The 21,176-nt window shown below is 34.3% G+C and overlaps 1 protein-coding gene across 1 annotated transcript in view; it reads left to right on the forward strand.

Annotated features, from left to right (window-relative positions):
• Positions 1 to 21,176, forward strand: part of LOC126975462 (zwei Ig domain protein zig-8-like) — a 148,776-nt gene that overhangs the window by 92,713 nt on the left and 34,887 nt on the right. Inside the window, exons 5-7 of the mRNA XM_050823380.1 lie at positions 14,165 to 14,276; positions 15,794 to 15,873; positions 16,579 to 16,712. Of these exons, the coding sequence (XP_050679337.1) occupies positions 14,165 to 14,276; positions 15,794 to 15,873; positions 16,579 to 16,712 (326 nt within the window). The remainder of the gene's footprint in view (positions 1 to 14,164; positions 14,277 to 15,793; positions 15,874 to 16,578; positions 16,713 to 21,176) is intronic.

Here is a 21,176-nt window from a genome sequence, read left to right on the forward strand (position 1 = left end):
ATATATATATTATATACTAGCTGACCCGACAGACGTTGTTCTGTAGATTATAAAAAATACTGTTTTATAGAAATTTGCTCAAAACATTAAGAACTATTTCGTAAAAAATGGACGTGCGTCACTAAATTCTCTCACAGAAAATATTCCTATACAAAACAAATATTGAAAATAAAAATAATTATGGGTCCCATATCGAAATAAAAACTATCCTATCTCTCAAGATGGACTAAACTGCAGAAAGCATTCTATGAAGTAATCCCCATTAAAATCCGTTCATTAGTTTAGGAGTCCATCGCGGACAAACAACGTGTCACGTAATTTATATATATTAAGAAATATTATTTTAATTTTTATGGAATAGCAGGACAAACGAGCGTACGGGTCACCTGTTATTAAGTGATATTATATAGTCTTTCCAGCAGGACTCTGCACCTGTTCACAAGGCACGAATTACCGAAGCCTGGCTTGAAACCAACATTCCGGACTTTATAAGAGTTGAAGACTGGCCCTCATCTAGCCCAGACTTCAAAATATGGTCAGTTTTAGAGGACATGGCCTGCTCTAAACGACACGGCGACATTGAGTCTCTTAAAAAATCTTTGGAGCAAGCAATGGCGAAATTTCCCTTGCAAACAGTGCGTAAATCCATAGATTCGTGGCCAAACAGATTAAAGACCTGTATAAAAGCTAAAGGTGGCCATTTCGAATAAATATTTTTTATTTTTTGCTGAGACGTTAATAAATATGTACTTACGTATAAATTTTAAGAATATTACATTACTTCATTTAAAAAAAATGCATTTTCGTTCATCTGGATGTGTGGCGGTCCTCCACAGTGCGGTTTTCAAGGAGCTTTCTTCCACGTACTACAAAGCTGTGGAATGAGCTTCCTTTTGCGGTGTTTCCGGGACGATACGACATGGGTACCTTCAATAAAAGCGCGTACACCTTCCTTAAAGGCCGGCAACGCTCTTGTGATTCCTATGGTGTTGCAAGAGAATATGGGCGGCGGTGATCACTTAACACCAGGTGATCCGTACACTCGTTTGTCCTCCTATTCCATAAAAAAAAAAAAATGGTTAAAAATATGTAGAAATCTCACCCGCATCACGATGCGGCGATGATGACTGGCGTTCTACTACCGCACTCTTGAATAGAAACTTTATGCTTAGCATAGACACTGCGGAATCATTTGCCGGCTGTTGTGTTCTAGAACCGATACAACTTAGGAAAATTTCTAGAGCATACCCTCATCTCAATGGCTGGCAACACATCCCTTGTTCTCTGTTAAACGACGGGTTTTTTACGTTTCGTGAGGTGACTTGCCCACTTGCCCCATCTAAGAATTAATCGTAGAAATGGTGAACATCGTAGCCAAAGAGGGTGTGCAAAACTTTGTTGTTAAAATGAGCTAGGCGTTAATTAAAAAAAAACAGCTTGGAAGAAGTCACTGCGGGATCATTATGATTTATTTCTCTTTTTTTCAATATCAATCCATCTTTTGATGATTAAAATAGGTTTCTTTTTTAATATTCTAGGTACGGATGATATACTACTATGATAATATAGAGACTATAATGTAGATAATGGACTAAAATATATTTACTTGTTATAATATTTTGAAGCACAATAAATTATTGGAATATTGTAACAAAAGCTTTTTAACACTACTTTTATGTTTATTTTGAACCCGTAGAAGTCTTAAAAGAGTTGTATATATGATAAGAATATTTATAAGTCTCTATTGTATGCCTTTCAATTCATACTTATTCTTATACTGTGGTAACAAAAATGTGCAATAGTTGATATTGAATGCTTGACCTTAACGAAGACATTTTTAACGTCTATTATAATGGTTATTTTTAGATCGATAAAAACTCTCAAAGACTCTCTTTATCGGTTGAACTACTTAACAGTTATTTTACTAATATGAGGTGACCACCAAAGACTAATTTTGCATGTCATAAGAACATAAGAAACAAAATAATCTATCTATATATATATATATATATATAAAAATGAACTGCTGTTCGTTAGTCTCGCTAAAACTCGAGAACGGCTGGACTAATTTGGCTAATTTTGATCTTCAGTTATTTGTGGAAGTCCAGAGAAGGTTTAAAAAAATATGAAAATGCTCGGAATTAAATAAAAACAACGATTTTGATTTTTTTTTGATGTATCCCCCATCGTACAGAAATCAAATTAAAATAATAGTTTATAATGTTAACTAATTAGATCATAACTGTGTGTGTGTGTCAATATCAAATAAAACCTTAAAAATAGCCAGTATTTCAGGAAAAATCGAAAATAATAATATAATTTCATTCATGCCGAGTATTTTATTCATTTGTTTTAATGAATTGTGTTATATGTAATTGTTATGTGTGTACTGTTGATGTACCTTTTAAAATAAATAAATAAATAAATAAATAAATAAATAAAAAGATGATTCCTTTTGTTTGTTTTAAATTTATTTTATACAAAAGTTTAGTTCTTTTATTTATCAATTGAGGCAATACGAAGTTTGCCGGGTCAACTAGTAATAAATAAAAATAACATTTAAAAGTGTAAAAATGCTTAATAAATTAATTATGTCTTTTTGTGAACTTGTTTATAATTTTTGCATTAAAATGAAAAACATATTTTTAACGTTTGTAGCAGCGATCAAATTTAATGACGTTGAGTGCTTGTAAAACGAGTGCCATAAAATTTACGGCTTACTTAATGAAAGCATTATGTCCCATTTCAATTCTCGTAAAATTTAATAATCCAGTTGGTAGAGAGCATTCTGGAACATTATATTATAATCATGAAAGAGGCACTGTTTCAAGCTGCCTTCAATCTAAACTAATAATATAAGGAGGAAACGTTTGTGTTTTTGTATGTATGTTTGTAATGTTTTCACACAAAAACTACTGGAATTATTTAAAAAATTCATTAAACTTTAGAAAATAGGGATACCTAATAAAAATGCAATAATATAACCAAAGGTGTGAAAAACAGTCATAAGAAATCTAACATCGCGTGCGCTGCGGAAACTATTGGTGATAGAACAAAAAAATGTTCCACAGTATTATAGAACGTATCAATATCTACATTCTGCGATGCCATAATAATATGTCCAACTACTATTAAAGTTATGCCACGGTGCTTTATTACATTTTAAAAGTTGATAAAAGAGCCGATAACGATCAAATCATATTATTCATACCTCTGTATAAATCCTTATCTCATTAAATGCCGTTCCACGCATGTAAATTACTTTTTAATTATTAAAATCGGACATTCCATTCAAAAGATATAAATAATTTAAAAATAATTCAATAATAAAATAAAATGCGGTGTGGTCGGCCCCACACAGCGTAGCGTCACGTGCTACGCTGCAGGGGTGGGGGGAAAGGGTACTAATACTGTATCGTAGGTGTGAAGTTGCATCATTAATTTCAACATCTTCTATCAAGTCAGTTTGGCCAAGAGGTCTAAGGCACCAGAATTATTAAGCTCTGTTTTAGCAGGTTTGAACCGACCATAGAAAACCTGATAATTTTTTTATAACATTATATTTTATGAATAAACTAGCTGACCCGGCAAACGTTGTTTTGCCATATACAGTATAATTCAGGCGATAGTTTTATAAATAATAGCCTATGTATTATTCTGGTGTGTAAGCTATATTGTTGTGAATGTTTCATCAAAATCCATTCTGTAGTTTTTGCGTTAAACAAGTACAAACAAACATCCAGACATACAAACTTTCCCATTCATAATATTAATAGGATGTAGCGTGAAACCAACAAAAAACTTCATTGAATTCTTTCTATTCTCGAGATGTCATGAAAATGTCAATCCATATAAAATGTATCAGAAAATAATTTGTTTACAATAATATTATTTCGTGATTTTTTTCGATGTTTTATTACTTGTTATCCTATTCCAGACTAAGAGAAATGCAAAAAATCAAACAACAGAAAAATTGGTCTAGCCGTTCTTGATTTATAAATGGTGTAACTAACACGACTTTGTTTTATATATACAGATAATGCAATATTATAAAATAAATATCACAGGTACATTCAAAGCCGTGATATTACAATTTCACAAGTGATATTATAATTTATCGGTAGATTGTCAATCGACTTCATTTCTTACAATTTAACGACCTGGCCTTTGGTGGCATTATAACGTCACGGGTACTACTGCTGTGACTATGGTGACATTATAATAAATATAGGTATATCACATATAAATTAAGCAGTGTGAGACGTCGAAGGTTCTGATTGGTCAATTTTTTTTCAAACACTATTTACAAAACAATAATAGTAAATTACATAATATTATGGCCTTTACTATGTATATAACGCTCTAAAATCACGATTTTTTAATAAAACCTCAGTAAAACTAACAATAGAATTGCTTTTTAGATTCTTAACAAGCAAGGTGTTCCTTGCTAAAACTAAAAATATGTGGTATAATAAACATTGCCAAATATGACGTGCTAACTAACAAAAGGAGACATGCATGGTCCAAATGTTTTCCTGCGAAGAGAGACCAAATAAGCAAGACATATTTTGTTAGTAAGCGATACGCCCTCAACATTACAATGCAGTACGACTCAATCTCGCTAGTCCCTATGTTCAGTGTAAGGTATAAGTCTAAGTATATTTCACCGGGACGCCTTGGTGGCGTAACCAGCGCCGCTACCAAAAAAATATATACAGAGCTCTATAGAGAGTTACTCCCCTGGTGTCTGATCAGCTCGGACGCGTCATCACTCTGGTGTCTAGTTTGGTAGCTTCCGGATTATACCAGTAAGTGGCTCCTTTGCACAGAATGCCGGCTTGATTATCGATACCGCAACGGCGCCTATTTCTGCCGTGAATCAGTTATGTGTAAGCATTATTGTGTTTCGGTCTTAAGGGCGCCGTAGCTAGTGAAATTACTGGGCAAATGAGACTTAACATTTATGTCTCAAGGTATGTATGATATGTTCTCGGCGGCACTACATTGTAATGGACAGGACGTATAAATAACCATGAGTTGAACTTCCTGCTCGTCTCGTCCCTTACTGTCATAAAAAAAACCACGGTGGCAAGTAATAATGTTTGCACATTGTTTGACAGGATAAAAAGGCTCATTTCTAGTACCCTACAAAGAAGCCTCCAACAGGTTAAATAACTTATACCCACGAAAATAAATTACCAATATCAATCACAGCAATCATAACACACAATATTATAACGTAAATATTTCATAATATATTTTTAAATTAGAACATGTTCTCCGATAGCTATTAACTTCAGTAATAGGATCGTCGCTCTCCTCATTTATTGGCATACTGGTGAGTCCTTCAATACCCTCAGGACCGTATTATTAACTCGCTACTTCTATATAATGGTGAAAAAATAAAGAGTCTTTATCATACTTTACAAGTATTGGGAGTACAGAAAGATACTAAAACTATTAACATCAAATATTTCCAAACTATATCAAACATCCAATGAATCAAATTCTTTATTTGCGTAGAAACATGCGTAACATACCATATGTTACGATCCAGGTACAATCTTACAGTTTCACATGTTTCGGCAGGTTTAAATAAGAATGCAAATTAATTTAATATAGTTAATGGTATAAGTAATCATGAAACCATTACACGCAATCAAACAAAACAATTTTATAAAACGGTGAAAGCCAGAAATATATACAATGAGAGAACTACAGCATACTTAGTACCCCGCCTACTTAATACAATCAATCCAGACATAAGAAACAAGATAAATACAAAAAATATTAAAACAAAATTAAATTTAAAGTTTAAACAACCTGTATATTGGTTATAACTTAGTGTCTTGAGTTGCCTTTCGTTGTCGAAGCCATGATTGGTGCGTAGCGTGATGTGCTATCCGCAATTGAGTACTAAACTATTCGTTATAAAGTTGAGTATTGTTTACTAATTAATATATCTAAACAGACGGTCACTCAAAAATTCAATACATTGCGGTGGCAGGCCATGCGACTCACCCGTGCTACAATAAGTACTGTTGTTATTGTACCTACATAGCTTTGTCGTTTTTATTGTGCCTATATTATTAAATTGTGTATTTATAAGTTAATATTAATACTTATTGTAGGCGATAATAGTATTTCTTCTAACATGCCGGACAAACCTCTATGGTTTTTGGCCCGTTATATAATAATAAATTGTAATTCTATTTTTCATAATAAAAAAATATAAATAAAAACATAAATGCATGTCACTAACAATAAAATACTAATTAACATTATAATAAAAAAGTACAGGCTCACAATAATAAAATAATAACAGACTGCAGTGTTTAAGATTTTTCTTAAAAGGTATTTTTATTTAATAATTTTAAATTAATGGGCAGCTTATATTATACTATTTAGACCTCGCCCAATCAATATAGATGGTTCACTGACTTTACCTACTGTCAGGTACTGTAATATTTTTATCCAAATATTGAAAAAACATTATCACTGGTCATGTTACACTCATACATATAGTAGCATTGCACATCCAATTATGATTTATCAAATTCATTTGGTAATAAATCAGACTTTCTAGAATTTTTAGAAGAAAACAACAAGTATTATACAATCTACATAGATGAATGATTCTGTGAAAAGTGCAGTATATGATCCCCAAAAAGATGTTGCTCAAAGCTTTGTTCGAGATAATCAATGCTCAATTTTTACAGCAGAGGCATGTGCAGTTTTTTAAGCTTTAAAATTGATAAGTTGTGTAAATAATTGTAAATAGTTTTTAGTTTTAACACACTCATTGAGTCTTATAATTGTTAATAACCTGAAACATATTAAGTCTTTTTTTAAACTAACTGAAGACTACAACAGTCCAGTGGTAAAGTTATAAGTTTTTAAAAGAAAATCAAAAGGTTTTGTAAAAGAACAGTAAAGCGTATAAGCCTCTTTATGTAGGTATCTTGAGAACTGTCTTTCTATGAGTAAAAGTCCCGGCGCTATCTAACGGTGATTAATACCACACTAGCTCGGAAATCCAGAATAACGTAGAGGCCAAGCGTCACTTTTTTATGATAATATACAAATATATTTAATTTTTTTATTGGCTCGACTGAGAGGTTTCATTTTACTTAGAATTTGTTAAATATAAGCCTCTGCTTTAACTATATCAGGCGCATATTTGCACTGCCATGGAGTAGTCTTCTACTTCTATTTGACTGAATACAACGAAGATAACGAAATACATCGACTTTATATAGAATTGAAGGATCTCTATGCTTCTTCTACCGCCCGTGTCACGTGGAAAGTTTGGAGGAATTATGCAAATTAATACGAGCTGCTTTCGAACTTCGAACATGTTTTCATTGAAAAGGAGAACAAACGAGCAAACGGGTCACCTGAGGGTAAGTGATCACCGCAGTCCATTTTATTTATCATAATAAGGGACAAGACGAACAGCTGATGGTAAATAATACGCCCTGCCCATTGCAATACAGTGCCGCTCAGAATTCTTGTAAAATCCCAAAACTATGAACGGCATTACAATTGCGCTCGTCACCTTGAGACATAAGGTGTTAAATCTCATTTGCCCAGCAATTTTACTTGTTACGGCGCCCTTTAGATCGAAACATAGTAAAATAGGCGCCGCTTTGGTACCCATAATCTAGCCGGTAACTGGTGCAAAGGAGCCTCCCACTGGAACTGGCCATACTCTCTTCCATCAGCAGAGGAATCACAACAGCGTTGCTGATCTTATGAAGCATCAAATAAACGTACATATAAATTCGAAAACTGAATACACATTGGTACGTGGCGGATGAGGATCGAACCAGGGGCTCCGTGGTGAGGGTTAGTAGTTCAAACTATTGCGCCACTTAACCTAACATGACGTTAGAATGCTATATATTGTCAGTATTCTACAACTCTTGACACATGACACATAAACATAAACGGATGTTTTTCATATTCCATCAGGGAGCCACTTTCTCCCACAATAATTAAGAGAGATCTATAGGTCAGACTGATTAAACTGCTTTACGAAATTATTTAAACAAAAAAACTAATAGGACATCTGGATTCGAACCAGGTCTTCTGCTTTCCGGATCACCCAATCTGAGCTATTGTATGTATATAGTAGCGAAAATTAACTTTGTAATATAATATTATTGAAGCAGTTTCTCATTAAAACACGGATAAAACTACATTTTTTTTAATTTAAACCTAGCTAGATCGATTTCTCGCCCCCGAAACTACCTGTATACTGAATTTCATTAAAATCGTTGGAGCAGTTTCCGAGATTCAGGTTATATACATATTTATATACAAGAATTCCTCGTTTAAAGATAAATATCCGGACAAACGAGCCTTGCTCGGATTTTTAAGAATGTACAAACTTGAATTTAAAAAAAAACTAATAGGACATCTGGATTCGAACCGGGTCTTCTGCTTTCCGGATCACCCAATGTCCCATCTGAGCTACTATAGTCTTGTATATAGTGTCGAAATTTACCTTTGTTTTCTAAAGTTATTGTAGCTGTTTCTCATTAAAACGGATAAAACTACATTTTTTTAAATTGAAACCTAGCTAGATCGATTTATCGCCCCCGAAACCCCCTATATACTAAATTTTATGAAAATCGTTGGAGCCGATTCCGAGATTCCAATTATATATATATATATATATTTGGCAATGTTATAGTAAACCATCCAAATTATTATTCAAAAATCATAATATTTGGTCTTCTGTTGGCTGTCAGCAAGGAGACCCTCTTGGTCCAGCAATATTTAGCCTTACCATTCATTCCGCCATAACAAAACTAAAATCAAAATTTAATGTTTGGTACTTGGATGATGGTATATATATATATATATTTGGCAATGTTATAGTAAACCATCCAAATTATTATTCAAAAATCATAATATTTGGTCTTCTGTTGGCTGTCAGCAAGGCGACCCTCTTGGTCCAGCAATATTTAGCCTTGCCATTCATTCCGCCATAACAAAACTAAAATCAAAATTTAATGTTTGGTACTTGGATGATGGTACTTTGGGTGGTGAAGTGGACTCTGTTTTAGATGATTTGAAAGTTGTAATAGAAAGTTTTAGCTCAATCGGCCTTGAGTTAAATTTTTCGAAATGCGAGCTTTTTATCGGCGAAAATTTCCAAATTTCAGACCGGGTTGATATTACCAATAAATTTAACGTTCTGGCCCCCAATATTAAAGTTTTGGATAAGAATTCACTTGACCTTCTTGGAGCTCCATTATTTCCTGTTTCAATTCCAACGATCTTAAACGATCACATTAAAAAATTTAATAATGTTTCGGACAGATTATTGAAAATAAAATAAATTATTGAAAATTAAAATCGTTGGAGCCGATTCCGAGATTCCAATTATATATATATATATATTTGACAATGTTATAGTAAACCATCCAAATTATTATTCAAAAATCATAATATTTGGTCTTCTGTTGGCTGTCAGCAAGGCGACCCTCTTGGTCCAGCAATATTTAGCCTTACCATTCATTCCGCCATAACAAAACTAAAATCAAAATTTAATGTTTGGTACTTGGATGATGGTATATATATATATATTTGGCAATGTTATAGTAAACCATCCAAATTATTATTCAAAAATCATAATATTTGGTCTTCTGTTGGCTGTCAGCAAGGCGACCCTCTTGGTCCAGCAATATTTAGCCTTGCCATTCATTCCGCCATAACAAAACTAAAATCAAAATTTAATGTTTGGTACTTGGATGATGGTACTTTGGGTGGTGAAGTGGACTCTGTTTTAGATGATTTGAAAGTTGTAATAGAAAGTTTTAGCTCAATCGGCCTTGAGTTAAATTTTTCGAAATGCGAGCTTTTTATCGGCGAAAATTTCCAAATTTCAGACCGGGTTGATATTACCAATAAATTTAACGTTCTGGCCCCCAATATTAAAGTTTTGGATAAGAATTCACTTGACCTTCTTGGAGCTCCATTATTTCCTGTTTCAATTCCAACGATCTTAAACGATCACATTAAAAAATTTAATAATGTTTCGGACAGATTATTGAAAATTAATTCTCATATGGCCTTAACTATTATTCGGTCTTGTTTATTTGTTCCAAAATTTACGTACCTCTTAAGGTCTAGCCCGTTATGGAAATTTCCAAATTTGCTTGATGTGATTGATATTTCACTTAAAAATATTTTAGAAACCATTTTGAATTGCGCGTTTACAGATCGTGCATGGTCTCAAGCCTCTTTACCGATACGGTTTGGTGGTTTGGGTACTCGCAAAGTTTCGGGCGTTGCCTTACCAGCATTTCTATCTTCAGTTCATAGTGAGCAGCCTTTGGTTACTAGAATTGTAAATCATGTACCAGGTAACTCAGAGATTGTGTATTTGAACGAAGCTAACAATGCTTGGCTAAATATTGCAAACATTCAAAATTTTCCAGACGATTTAAAGTGTCAAAAAGCATGGGACGCACTTCTTTGTAAGTCAGCCTTTGATGATCTTTTGATCTCATCTACTGACATAACAGAGCGTGCTCGTCTTTTGGCCGTGACAGAAAATGAGTCGGGATTTTGATTACAAGCCTTGCCTTCTGCGCCGATTGGAACGCTACTTGACAATATGACATTGTCAATATGCGTATCACTCCGGCTAGGTATAAAACTGAATGAACCACATCAATGTAGATGTGGCGTTCAGGTAGATGCTCTTGGACGCCACGGGTTATCCTGCCTAAAATCGGCAGGCCGTATCAGTCGTCACGCCAGCATTAATGAAGTCATCCGCAGGGCATTTGCCGCTCTTAATATACCAGCTGTTTTAGAGCCAAATGGTATTACCCGCCGCGATGGCAAGCGTCCTGATGGAATGACGCTGGTGGCTTGGGCACGGGGAAGGGCGCTGGTGTAGGACGCTACTTGCGTCGACACTCTGGCTCCTTCTCATGTCCAAGTTACGTCAGTTGGTGCTGGGGCTGCTGCTTCGACTGCCGAAGACAGCAAGCGTCGCAAATATGTTGGTCTCAGTGAGTCATACATCTTTGTGCCGTTTGGTGTCGAGACACTTGGCCCGTGGGGCCCAGAGGCGCGGAGAATGTTCAAAATACTATCTTCGCGCCTCAATAAGGCTACTGGAAACCCAAGTGCTGGCAGCTATTTCGGTCAACGGATCAGCCTTGCTATCCAACGGGGTAATGCTGCCAGTATTCTTGGTACGCTTCCACGTAATGATAGTTTTAATTTTATGTTGTCGTAGTATTGTAAATATAGTTATAAGATTTGTTTTGATTAAATAATATATACTCATATTTATCAAGTTCGTTTTTACAACAATAAAAAAAAAAATATATATATATATACAAGAATTGCTCATTTAAAGATATAAGATAGTTTAATAAACTAGCTTTTTTTATAAGAATCCAAACTTTCAACATTACTAATGTATGTTTAAAATAGAATACATTTCAAATATTTACTTACTGCATATAACTTACAGTTCAAACATTCACTTATACTGAAGCTACGGTAAGTCAAAGGAATTACTTACGCAGCCTTGAAACAAATAATAATGTAAGCGGAATTTGTTTCCAAGTATACATAATTTTAAAAGGAATTTAATATTTATGGCCGATTAAGTATAATATATTATTCTTGCGTAAACATAGTGCGAATATTTTCAAGCCAACTTGGCACACGCTAACTTACTTAACTTTAAGTAAGAAAAGTTATGGAGAAGTTATTATGAAACTTTATAATTTAGAGGGAACGTAATGATATTAGAAATGATTAATTTTGTATAACTTATTATTATGATTGTAAATTTAAAAAAATACTGCTTTTTTCTTTAATAGTTTAGGAACCCTGGTTGCTTTATGGTATATCCTAAGTTACACAATCTGCTAGTATAAGTCCCTTTAAAATCGGTATAGCCATTCAAATTAGCCGTGACAGAAGAAAAGACAAAAAAAATAACTGGTTGCACTCCGGGAGTGCCGGCGAAAATGGAATATTAACGTTGTACATTTTTGAATATTTTGGAAGGGTTAGGAAATAATTTCGCACAAAATTCTTTATCTATCAGTATTACAGTAATTGCATTTGTGTGGTTAAATATAATATTAATTTATTGCTCTATCGTACACAGAAATGACAATTTATATAACTTCAGTAAATTAACACTTCAGAACAATTATTATTTTACATTAAAGAGTTTATATTATTTTAGAAAAATCTACTTTCATCCATAATTTCAACGACTGTCTTACGAATTTTCGATCAGGGTCACGAGTCATGATGCCAGTTTAACATTTTATACTCTTCCCAAGAAAAGTAGTCAACGCCACAAAAGAAGTCTTCACTTCAAAAATTATTATTTGCTTTCTCACGTTTATACCTTTACATTATATTAATCCTATAGATTAACTATAAACCTGTTATTTTAACAAAACATAGAGAATCTTTAATTTTATTTATATATTTTTCTCTGTACTTAATACTTCAGTCACGGTCAGAATCTAGTAAATACTTAATATGTCATGAAAATGTGATATAAATATATATTTAATTTATTAAATTTGTTAATTGTAGTCAATGACGTTCTATACACATATTATAAGGAAATATCATTCGCAGTTTGATAGCGGAACGGCAAAAGTGTGCTTAAAGAAAATGTAAGAACTCTTTTCTCCATAAAGGCATAAAAGGCTTTTATTTTCTCAGAATTGTTTCCTTTAGAATTCTTTTGATGTCATTTATAATAACTACTAGATACTACTACCACTTCGGAAACAAATGGCGCTCTGAGATTGTGCAGTCATTTCTAACGCTATAAAATAATCACAATCTAGTCCCAGGCTGTCCGATCATTTAGATATTCAGCAGTGGAGTAATAGGATTTACGACAGAACCATTTATTTATAAAACATTTAGATTTATTTATAGATAATGCCTAAACAGTGGCTGGGACTTTTACCCTTAAAGCTATTATGTATCTTATGAAGCCTACTAGAATTAGTTACAAGCAATCCCTTATTTCTATAGTTATGATAATGAAAATCACTAATAAGAGCAAAAATGTGACGATTTTTGTGAACGTATATTAAATTTTCATAAATATACTGACAATGAACAGTCATAATATTTTTTTTTCTAAATATTTTCTTTGAGAGACTGTCTATAGTCGTGTGTCAACTGTCACTGGCTGAATAGTTTTCTTAATTCTATATTAGTTACCAGAACTTAATAAATATTTTACATTGCTGCTTATAGACCAATAATGTTTTAAACAACTGGAGTGAATGCAGCAATGTATAGATATAGCAGTCGGATCTTATTATGGTGTGTTTCATAGTTCGGCTTTGTTTTTATATGACGCGATTTGCCTATATGTATAGAACGACATTGCTTATGATACTTTATGTTATGATTACATGATTTTTGCGTTGTAGGCTTGCTTCGATGGCGAGTGCTTTGGTTTCCAGTAGCCCTATTAATTGAGGCGCGTAGATAGTACTTTATATTAGCATACTCCGTGTCTGTGCACCAAACGGCACAAGGTTGTAACACTAAGAGATGTTTGCGACGATTGTTGTCTTCGGCATTCGAAGCAGTAGCCCTAGTAATATCTGAAGTAGCTTGGATATGAGAAGAGGCCACAGCAAGTCGTGCCCCAAACCAATGTCCTTCCACGTGCCCAAGCTACTCCACATTTCCTCCAACATAGGTCATTCTGCCAGGAAGCTAGCCATCGCGGCATCACGATTTCATATGGGCCGTTTTCCTGTCACACGGAATTACATCACCCGCATCATATTATTTTATACATGTGTTTCCTATAACGCGTGCTGCATGCGCGTGGAACGCGGATAGGTTGCAGATGGGACATTGTGTGACCAGGAGCGTTCGGAGTACGCGAATAGAAATCCGCTCTTATAATAGCATTGTTCCGCGTTATAATTATCAACTTATTCACGCTATACCGTAGTTAAAAGTGTAAAATAAAAAACGATTTACAAGGAATACCTTATAAGCATGCTAATGTTTATATAGGTAACAAGCTGTGGTTAGCTAGTGTATTAGGTTAAGATTTTCCTATTGGTATACAAAGGTCCCTGACCAAGTTCATAATATTGTTGTTATTGAATCTCTTTGCTTTCAGATTCAAAGCACCCTCGTTTGATGGAGACATGAATTCGGACACAATTATAAATGCAGACACCGGCTCCACGATTCTTTTTGATTGTAAAGTGTCATCGCTGAGAGATATAACGGTAATAGATTAATTATATTGTCATAACTTCACTCCGTCAGATATCTAGATTATAGCCAACTGACCCAGCAAACGTTGTGTTGTAATTAAAGTAATAAAAAAATTCAATAATTAAAATTTTAGGGGTATAAAAAATAGATGACCAGAGATTTTCAGACCTACCAAATATATGGTAAATAAAATTTATCGTACTACAATAATCATTATATTCGATTACCATTATTCTTTTCATCGAGCAACCTGTACCCGGGTACCTTTTAAAAGAAGGAAACCAAAACTTTTCTACTAATCTCATACTAAATGCATGGGAGTTTTTAATATCAAAATGTTTGATACGTTTCGTTTGATTTTAAAATAAGTTATCGATGTCATTTTACTGATAAGGTACTTTCGATATTAGTGTTTTGATATTTTTTTGGTTTTATCTCGTGTGTGTTTACTGGTTTTTTTTTCACCTAACTTACTTTTTTTTACTTATATTTAAACAAGAAAAATAATCGATTTACACATATTGTTATTTGCTAACGGCTTACATAATATATAAAGTTATTAGAATATATTTTCTCTATAAGTGAATATTGTAATATTCTTCTGAGAAATAAAGTTCTTAAATCGTAAATAGTGTAATAGTAACGGAGTAATCACCTAGTCACACTGCACTATCACATCCTGGTGACATTTATATGGTCAAAGCTTTGCCGAAATCACTGTAACCGATGTAGATTGACAAATCGTAAACAGATTGGCATTAGCTCCCTAGTATTATGAATACCTCTGATATGCCAACACGTCCCGTGCGCCCTCAGTAGAGCCGAGCACCTGCTGAGCTGTTTTGACGCCAAACCCGGCGCCGGCCATTTGAGACGCTGTACCGTATTATATTTACAATAGTTGAGGTATTGCAAGATAAACAAGCTTGGCTATTGTATGCAAAAAATGATGATCTATGATAGATTCGTGCAGTGATATCGCCGTTCTATCAGAGTTGAACAAGATATCGTTTGTTGCGCTTTGTTTTATGACTCTTTGAACCAAGAGCACTTAATAATGCACCCGGTAAAAAATGCTCTCTGGTATGTTTGTCTAGGGATACGTAGATATTGGCAGTTTTTTGATGTGTCCAATGAGACACGGTAGCATATGACCATAGAAACGGTTGCCGTGCATACTTGTGCACTGGAGTTTATGGGAGGTTAAACCACTAGCTAATGCACACATTGACAGATCAAAAGTGCACACTCATTACCGGGCTGTCAGGTTGTCTATAGTCTTATATATTGTAAGTCTATGGCCAAAACATATTAAGACTCAAGTTGTGTAAAATTGAGATTACCCGTTGTAAGTTTCACTGTGTGTAAAGTTTGCTGAGAGTACTAATTTTGGCTTTATTGCGAGCGCAAGTTCCGAAGTAAATTGTTGTTAATGTTACTGAATACTTGTTCAATTATCGGGGTAACTATATTAAAATTTTACTTGTTATACATTGAAATGTCACCTGATCTTTTTTTGTTTCTGTAGGTATCTTGGCTACGTGTGTCGGATGACGAAAACTTGGAATTACTGACTTTGAACCTTAACACATACACTGCAGATTCTAGGTAAGTATCATAATTATTTTTTCTCTAGTAAGAGCTTGTGGTTAGACTATCACACAATAATTATGCAATAGACGCACATTACCCACGAAAGAAAAAATACCGATTACACGCAAACAATAAGCTCCTACCACCAGTCCGAAAGGTTCTCCACAAATCAGCGCTTACTTTCAAGAAGCCTCCGCCCGCTGGCTCTACTTGATAGCACTCCGTTCACTATCCCCGGGTCAGGCGAGAATATTGAAAAATATTTCACGGCTTAGATTTGATCCTTCGCAGTGTTTCGGCGTCACAATCACAATGATTCAACTACTGGTCCGATGACCGTACTGAACGGCCATACTGATGACCATCCCCGTTGTGATTAGGTATTTGGGCAACGTTTCGAGAAAATTTCCGTTGCATTATCGGAATTCTTATTTGTATCTAAATCACATCCTCCAGGCCTACAACCTTTACAAGGCACAGTATTCTCAGTGGACACAAGTGAAGTAGGTTGTCTGCCTGTATATTGAAGGCTTAGACGCAACCTGCCCTCATCGCGGCGTAGGCCTCACATTCAAGAAGGAGGTGTTTAGTATCTTCCTAGGCCTCTTAGTAAAATCTGCATAGCCAGAACTCACTGAGGCTGATTTTACCGTCAGATTTGAATTTTGGGGCAGAAATAAGATCAAACATCTCTTTTAATATTCTTCGTCTTTTTCACAGGTACAGAGTGGATTTGGCTGGCGAAAACTGGAAGCTCACCCTAATAGATGCAAAACTTCATGATTCTGGAATCTACTGTTGCCATGTGTCCACACATCCGCCAATGTTGAAGCGATTCAAATTAATTGTACATCGTAAGTAACAGTACATGCAACAACTATTTAGGCATGTCCATTTAGGGTACCGTACCCTTAAAAAAAACTAAGCCGTGTTGGATGACTTTGTGGTCTCTACGTCTGTCACTACGTCCGACCCTTCAGAATCAAATTCATACGTGTGTGAAGCTGTTAAAACTTATGAAATCTGAAGCGCAATAGATGATACAGGCGGTAAGAGATGGATGAAATAAATGTTGTAATGTAAAAATCCATAATTATTAAAATTATTTGAGTTTTCTTTAGTGTTAATTCCGCCAATATTCCAGTGTTCCGCGTCGTGTAGAGGCGAAACACGTGTCGAATTGTTTAAAGACAAATATTGGTGGAATTAACACAAAAGAAAATTCAAATCATTTTAGTATTTTGTTTAGTTGATTGTATAGATTAAGAAGCTGTTTTCTTATTGTAATAAAGAAAAATGAAGATAAAGATATATTATAAACTGTTATTGTTTATCGATGTTTTTACCCAATCACGCTAAAACTACTGAAAGGGTTAATATAATCTGACACACATTACTAAAGTGTTGGTAGGCGAACAAGGAAGACCGATGATCGAATAAAGATTGCCTGCATAGCTTGGGTGAAGGCAGCGCAGAATCGTTAGTCCTGGAGATCTTTGGGCGAGGCTTTTTTTTCCAAATGTGGACGTATTCCGGTAGGTTATAATGAATAATAAATTGGATTAACACATAAACCGAAAAATTATAGATTTATTAGAAATAGTCGAGTACGAGACATTACCATATTTTGTATATTTTATATATTGGGTTAACAAACAGTAGAGGTCTAACGAAAAGCACAAAATCACTGTCAACTACAGATTATATTATACAAAACTGGAGAAGGTTAAGCTGCATAGTATTTAAGGCTGGAGGCCGAGCCAACTGCCTTGAGATATCGAGGTATGTTACCTCTCCCATACAAGATCGCCATAGTTTTTATTCGGAATTAGAAGCATTTTTAATTCATTAGAAACATAATTCAATTCTCTTTAAAAAACTATGTTATGTTAAATAGTATTGGTGTACAATTAATAAATTTTCGTACAATTTTTATCTAGAATGAATGATTAGCATGGCTCCAACTATTAAAGTTAGGGATATTTTGGTGATTTTTTTCGCACCGTCTATAAAAATAGAAATGTAGTGAAAAAATAAATTTTCTTCTCATCTTTTGTAGATAAATATAAATAAACCGTCAAGAAATGGTTTCGACTATGCGCTATTTTGACGATTTCTTGAAATAGCAGCCTTTATGTGATTTTAGAGGTATTTCAAAAAGTATATTCTTCAATAGTACGTACCTTTCTGTACTAGTCCAATTCCCATTTTGACCTTTTGAACGCAGCGAAGTCAGGACAGTCTGCTACTTTAGTATTTTAATTTAACAATAAAACTGAGAATATTTTATATTTACAACAAGCTGGCGTTTCCCTAGTCAATAAAACTCACAACTTGGTTAATATTAAAATATGAAAAATAAAAACATTATAAAGTTAGCGAGTCGTCGGAAACGCGATACACCTGAGACTGCAGAAGTGTATTGTGTCAAGTTTTTACATAATATAAACAACGTTTTCTTCTTCGTCTTAATAATTATTAAGTTGCTCGGAAGAATTATGATTTTTATGCTAGTTAAAGATGAACTTGCATGATTAATGATAGATAGAAGTCCAGACGCCATGCAGGAAGAATTTCGTACTCTTATACCCTTAAAATTTAGGGCATAAGGCTGATTAAGCATTTAATTATGCTAAGTCAATATTATGATTACTAAATATACACCATGACATAACGGGAGCATGAGCAGTACTTAGTCAGTCAATCACCGGTCTTTTATCATAATAAACGTGTTATATTTTAAGTACTAAATCTACCATATCTATTTTCACTGTATCTTTTTAGAAAAAGGAGATTTTCCTTTTCGGATACGTACGTTATATAGGTTGTCCCAAAGTTATGGGACATGAAGGGAAAGTACTTTAAATATCGAAGATAGGCTATTTTACTGAAAGAAGACTTTATGTTATTTTTAAAAGTTAGTAATTCTGCATTCAAAGATTTTCTAAAAATGACTTGCCTCGTCTGGGAATCGAACCGACTTTAATGTAAAAAAAAACACCCCTACTCTTATGATGCCAATCGAAAGAATGGCCAAAAACTAATTACTCTTCTTATGTAACATAGTATTTTAAAAGAAAGTAGTCAATTAAGTGGGTATTTTTTTTGTAAATTAATTAATTAAATGCTCAAAATGTGATCTCTCTTGTCTTACGCAAATCGCCAATCTTTTAATGAGTCCGCTGCCTCTTGATTTTCTTATCATTTTATGGTGAATACTCGAAATGATATGGCACAGTTCTGTTTGTAACTCGCCCACGTTCTCGTATCACTTTTTGTATAGCATATCTTTCACGTATCCCCAAAAGAAGAAATCTAATGGTGTAAGGTCCGTGGATCTGGCCGGCCATCTAATCGGTCCATTCGTACCAATCCAAGTAGGAAAACATTGATTTTAGGTTGTTCCTTTCTTTCAAAATACTATGTTACTCAAGAAGAGTTATTAGTTTTTTTCCATTCTTTCGATTGGCATCATAAAAGTAGGGGTGTTTTTTTTTACATTTAAGTCGTTTCGAATCCCAGACGAGGCAAGTAATTTTTAGAAAATCTTTGAATGCAGAATAACTAACTTTTAAAAATAACATAAAGTCTTCTGTCAGTATAATAGCCTATCTTCGATATTTAAGGTACTTTCCCTTCATGTCCCATTACTTTGGGACATCCTGTATAGTACGTTAATCTTTACCTGTCTCTGTCACTTCCGCGTAAATTTAATGCGTTTCGCTCGCACAGATGCAATGGCTGCCGTTCTATCGTATTTAAAGAGTAAAATTTGAAACACAAAATTTTAATAACGATGCGGGACTCGAAGCCACGACCTACGGCGGCCGTGCCGGTGCTCTAACCAAGTGAGCTAACCGTTCGGGTTATGATTTTTTGTGTATTAATCCTAGAAGTGAGGGCTATCACTTTAAAAACATAACAATTTTTTTATAATAAGATATTTAATATGATAAGTCTCCAAGTTTCTATATATATAAATAAGATATGTACCTACGTCTGTCTCGAGTACGCAAGATATTTTTGCGTCAAAATTTATTCTGTTTTAGAATTCCTTGTTAGCTGATTGGGTAAAATCGATTGGCGCGGATAGCTTTATTCTTCGAGACATTCAATATTTGTGTTATTAGTCTTTATGGTATAATATTTGGATCTGTATTGGATTGTATGGTATAATAGATGGGTCTCTAAGCCTATAGCATACACAGGCCGGTTAGGAATGTAACTTCTGGTAGATTTTTTTGATTATCAAATGTAAATTAATATTATGAACTTAAAGTGTCTAAATTATAGTTATACCTAGGTTTAAATCTGCTTACCGAGCTAGAGGTCCCGGGTTCGTATCCCAGTTGGCGCAAACATTTACATTTTAAGTATGAATGATATTTTCCGAGTCGTGGATGCTTATATTTTTTTTTATAAAATAAGGGACGAGACGAGTACGACGTTCAGCTGATGATAATTGATATACCCTACCCATTACAATGCTGTACCGCTCAGGATTCTTGAAAAGCCCAAAAATTCTGAGCGGCACTACAATTGAGCTCGTCACCTTGAGACATAAGGTGTTAAGTCTCATTTGCCCAGTAATTTCACTAGCTTTATATGTATTTATATTTGTAATTATGTATACTGTATTAAATATGTCGGTTTCTTGCACCCATAGAAAAATTGTACTTATCTTCTTAGTAAATACTTATTTAAAAACTATATTCTTCAATAATATAATAGTGTTTACCCCAAAATAATTTAAGTGATATGTCAATTTAATTATATTTCGTATTTGTTATTATATCGGCAATAGTAATACACATACCTCCTACATTTCAACTGTATTATCAAAGTGCGTTCATAACATCGACCTTATAACACAGTAGTCTTCTACTACTAATTCACACAATTCAGTCAACCGACTGAGGTAAGCGGGCGCGGGTTACTGAATGCTCATTGGTCAGGTAACGATCGCAACATATCGCTAACAATCGGTACCGACTACTGTGGATTTATAAGCTTTTATTAGGTATCTAAGGTTTATAAGGTTGATGGTTCATTAAGATGCAGTTGCTATGTTTTAAAGAAAATCCCAGTCATCATCGTCAATCATAACTTCAGTTGGAGGACATCCATTGCTGGATAAAGGCCTCCCCCAAAGATCTCCACACGATCGGTCCTACGCTGCCCTTGTTCAACCTATTCCGGTGGTCATGACTAGATCTTGTGATAGGTATCTTCCAGCACGTGGTCGCTATTCGAGGACTTCGAGCTGTGTGCTCTGCACACTGCCACTTCAGTTTCGCAATCATCCTGGCTATATCGTT

The sequence above is a fragment of the Leptidea sinapis genome, chromosome 36, assembly GCF_905404315.1.
Source record: "Leptidea sinapis chromosome 36, ilLepSina1.1, whole genome shotgun sequence".
Classification (NCBI taxonomy): Eukaryota; Metazoa; Arthropoda; class Insecta; order Lepidoptera; family Pieridae; genus Leptidea; species Leptidea sinapis.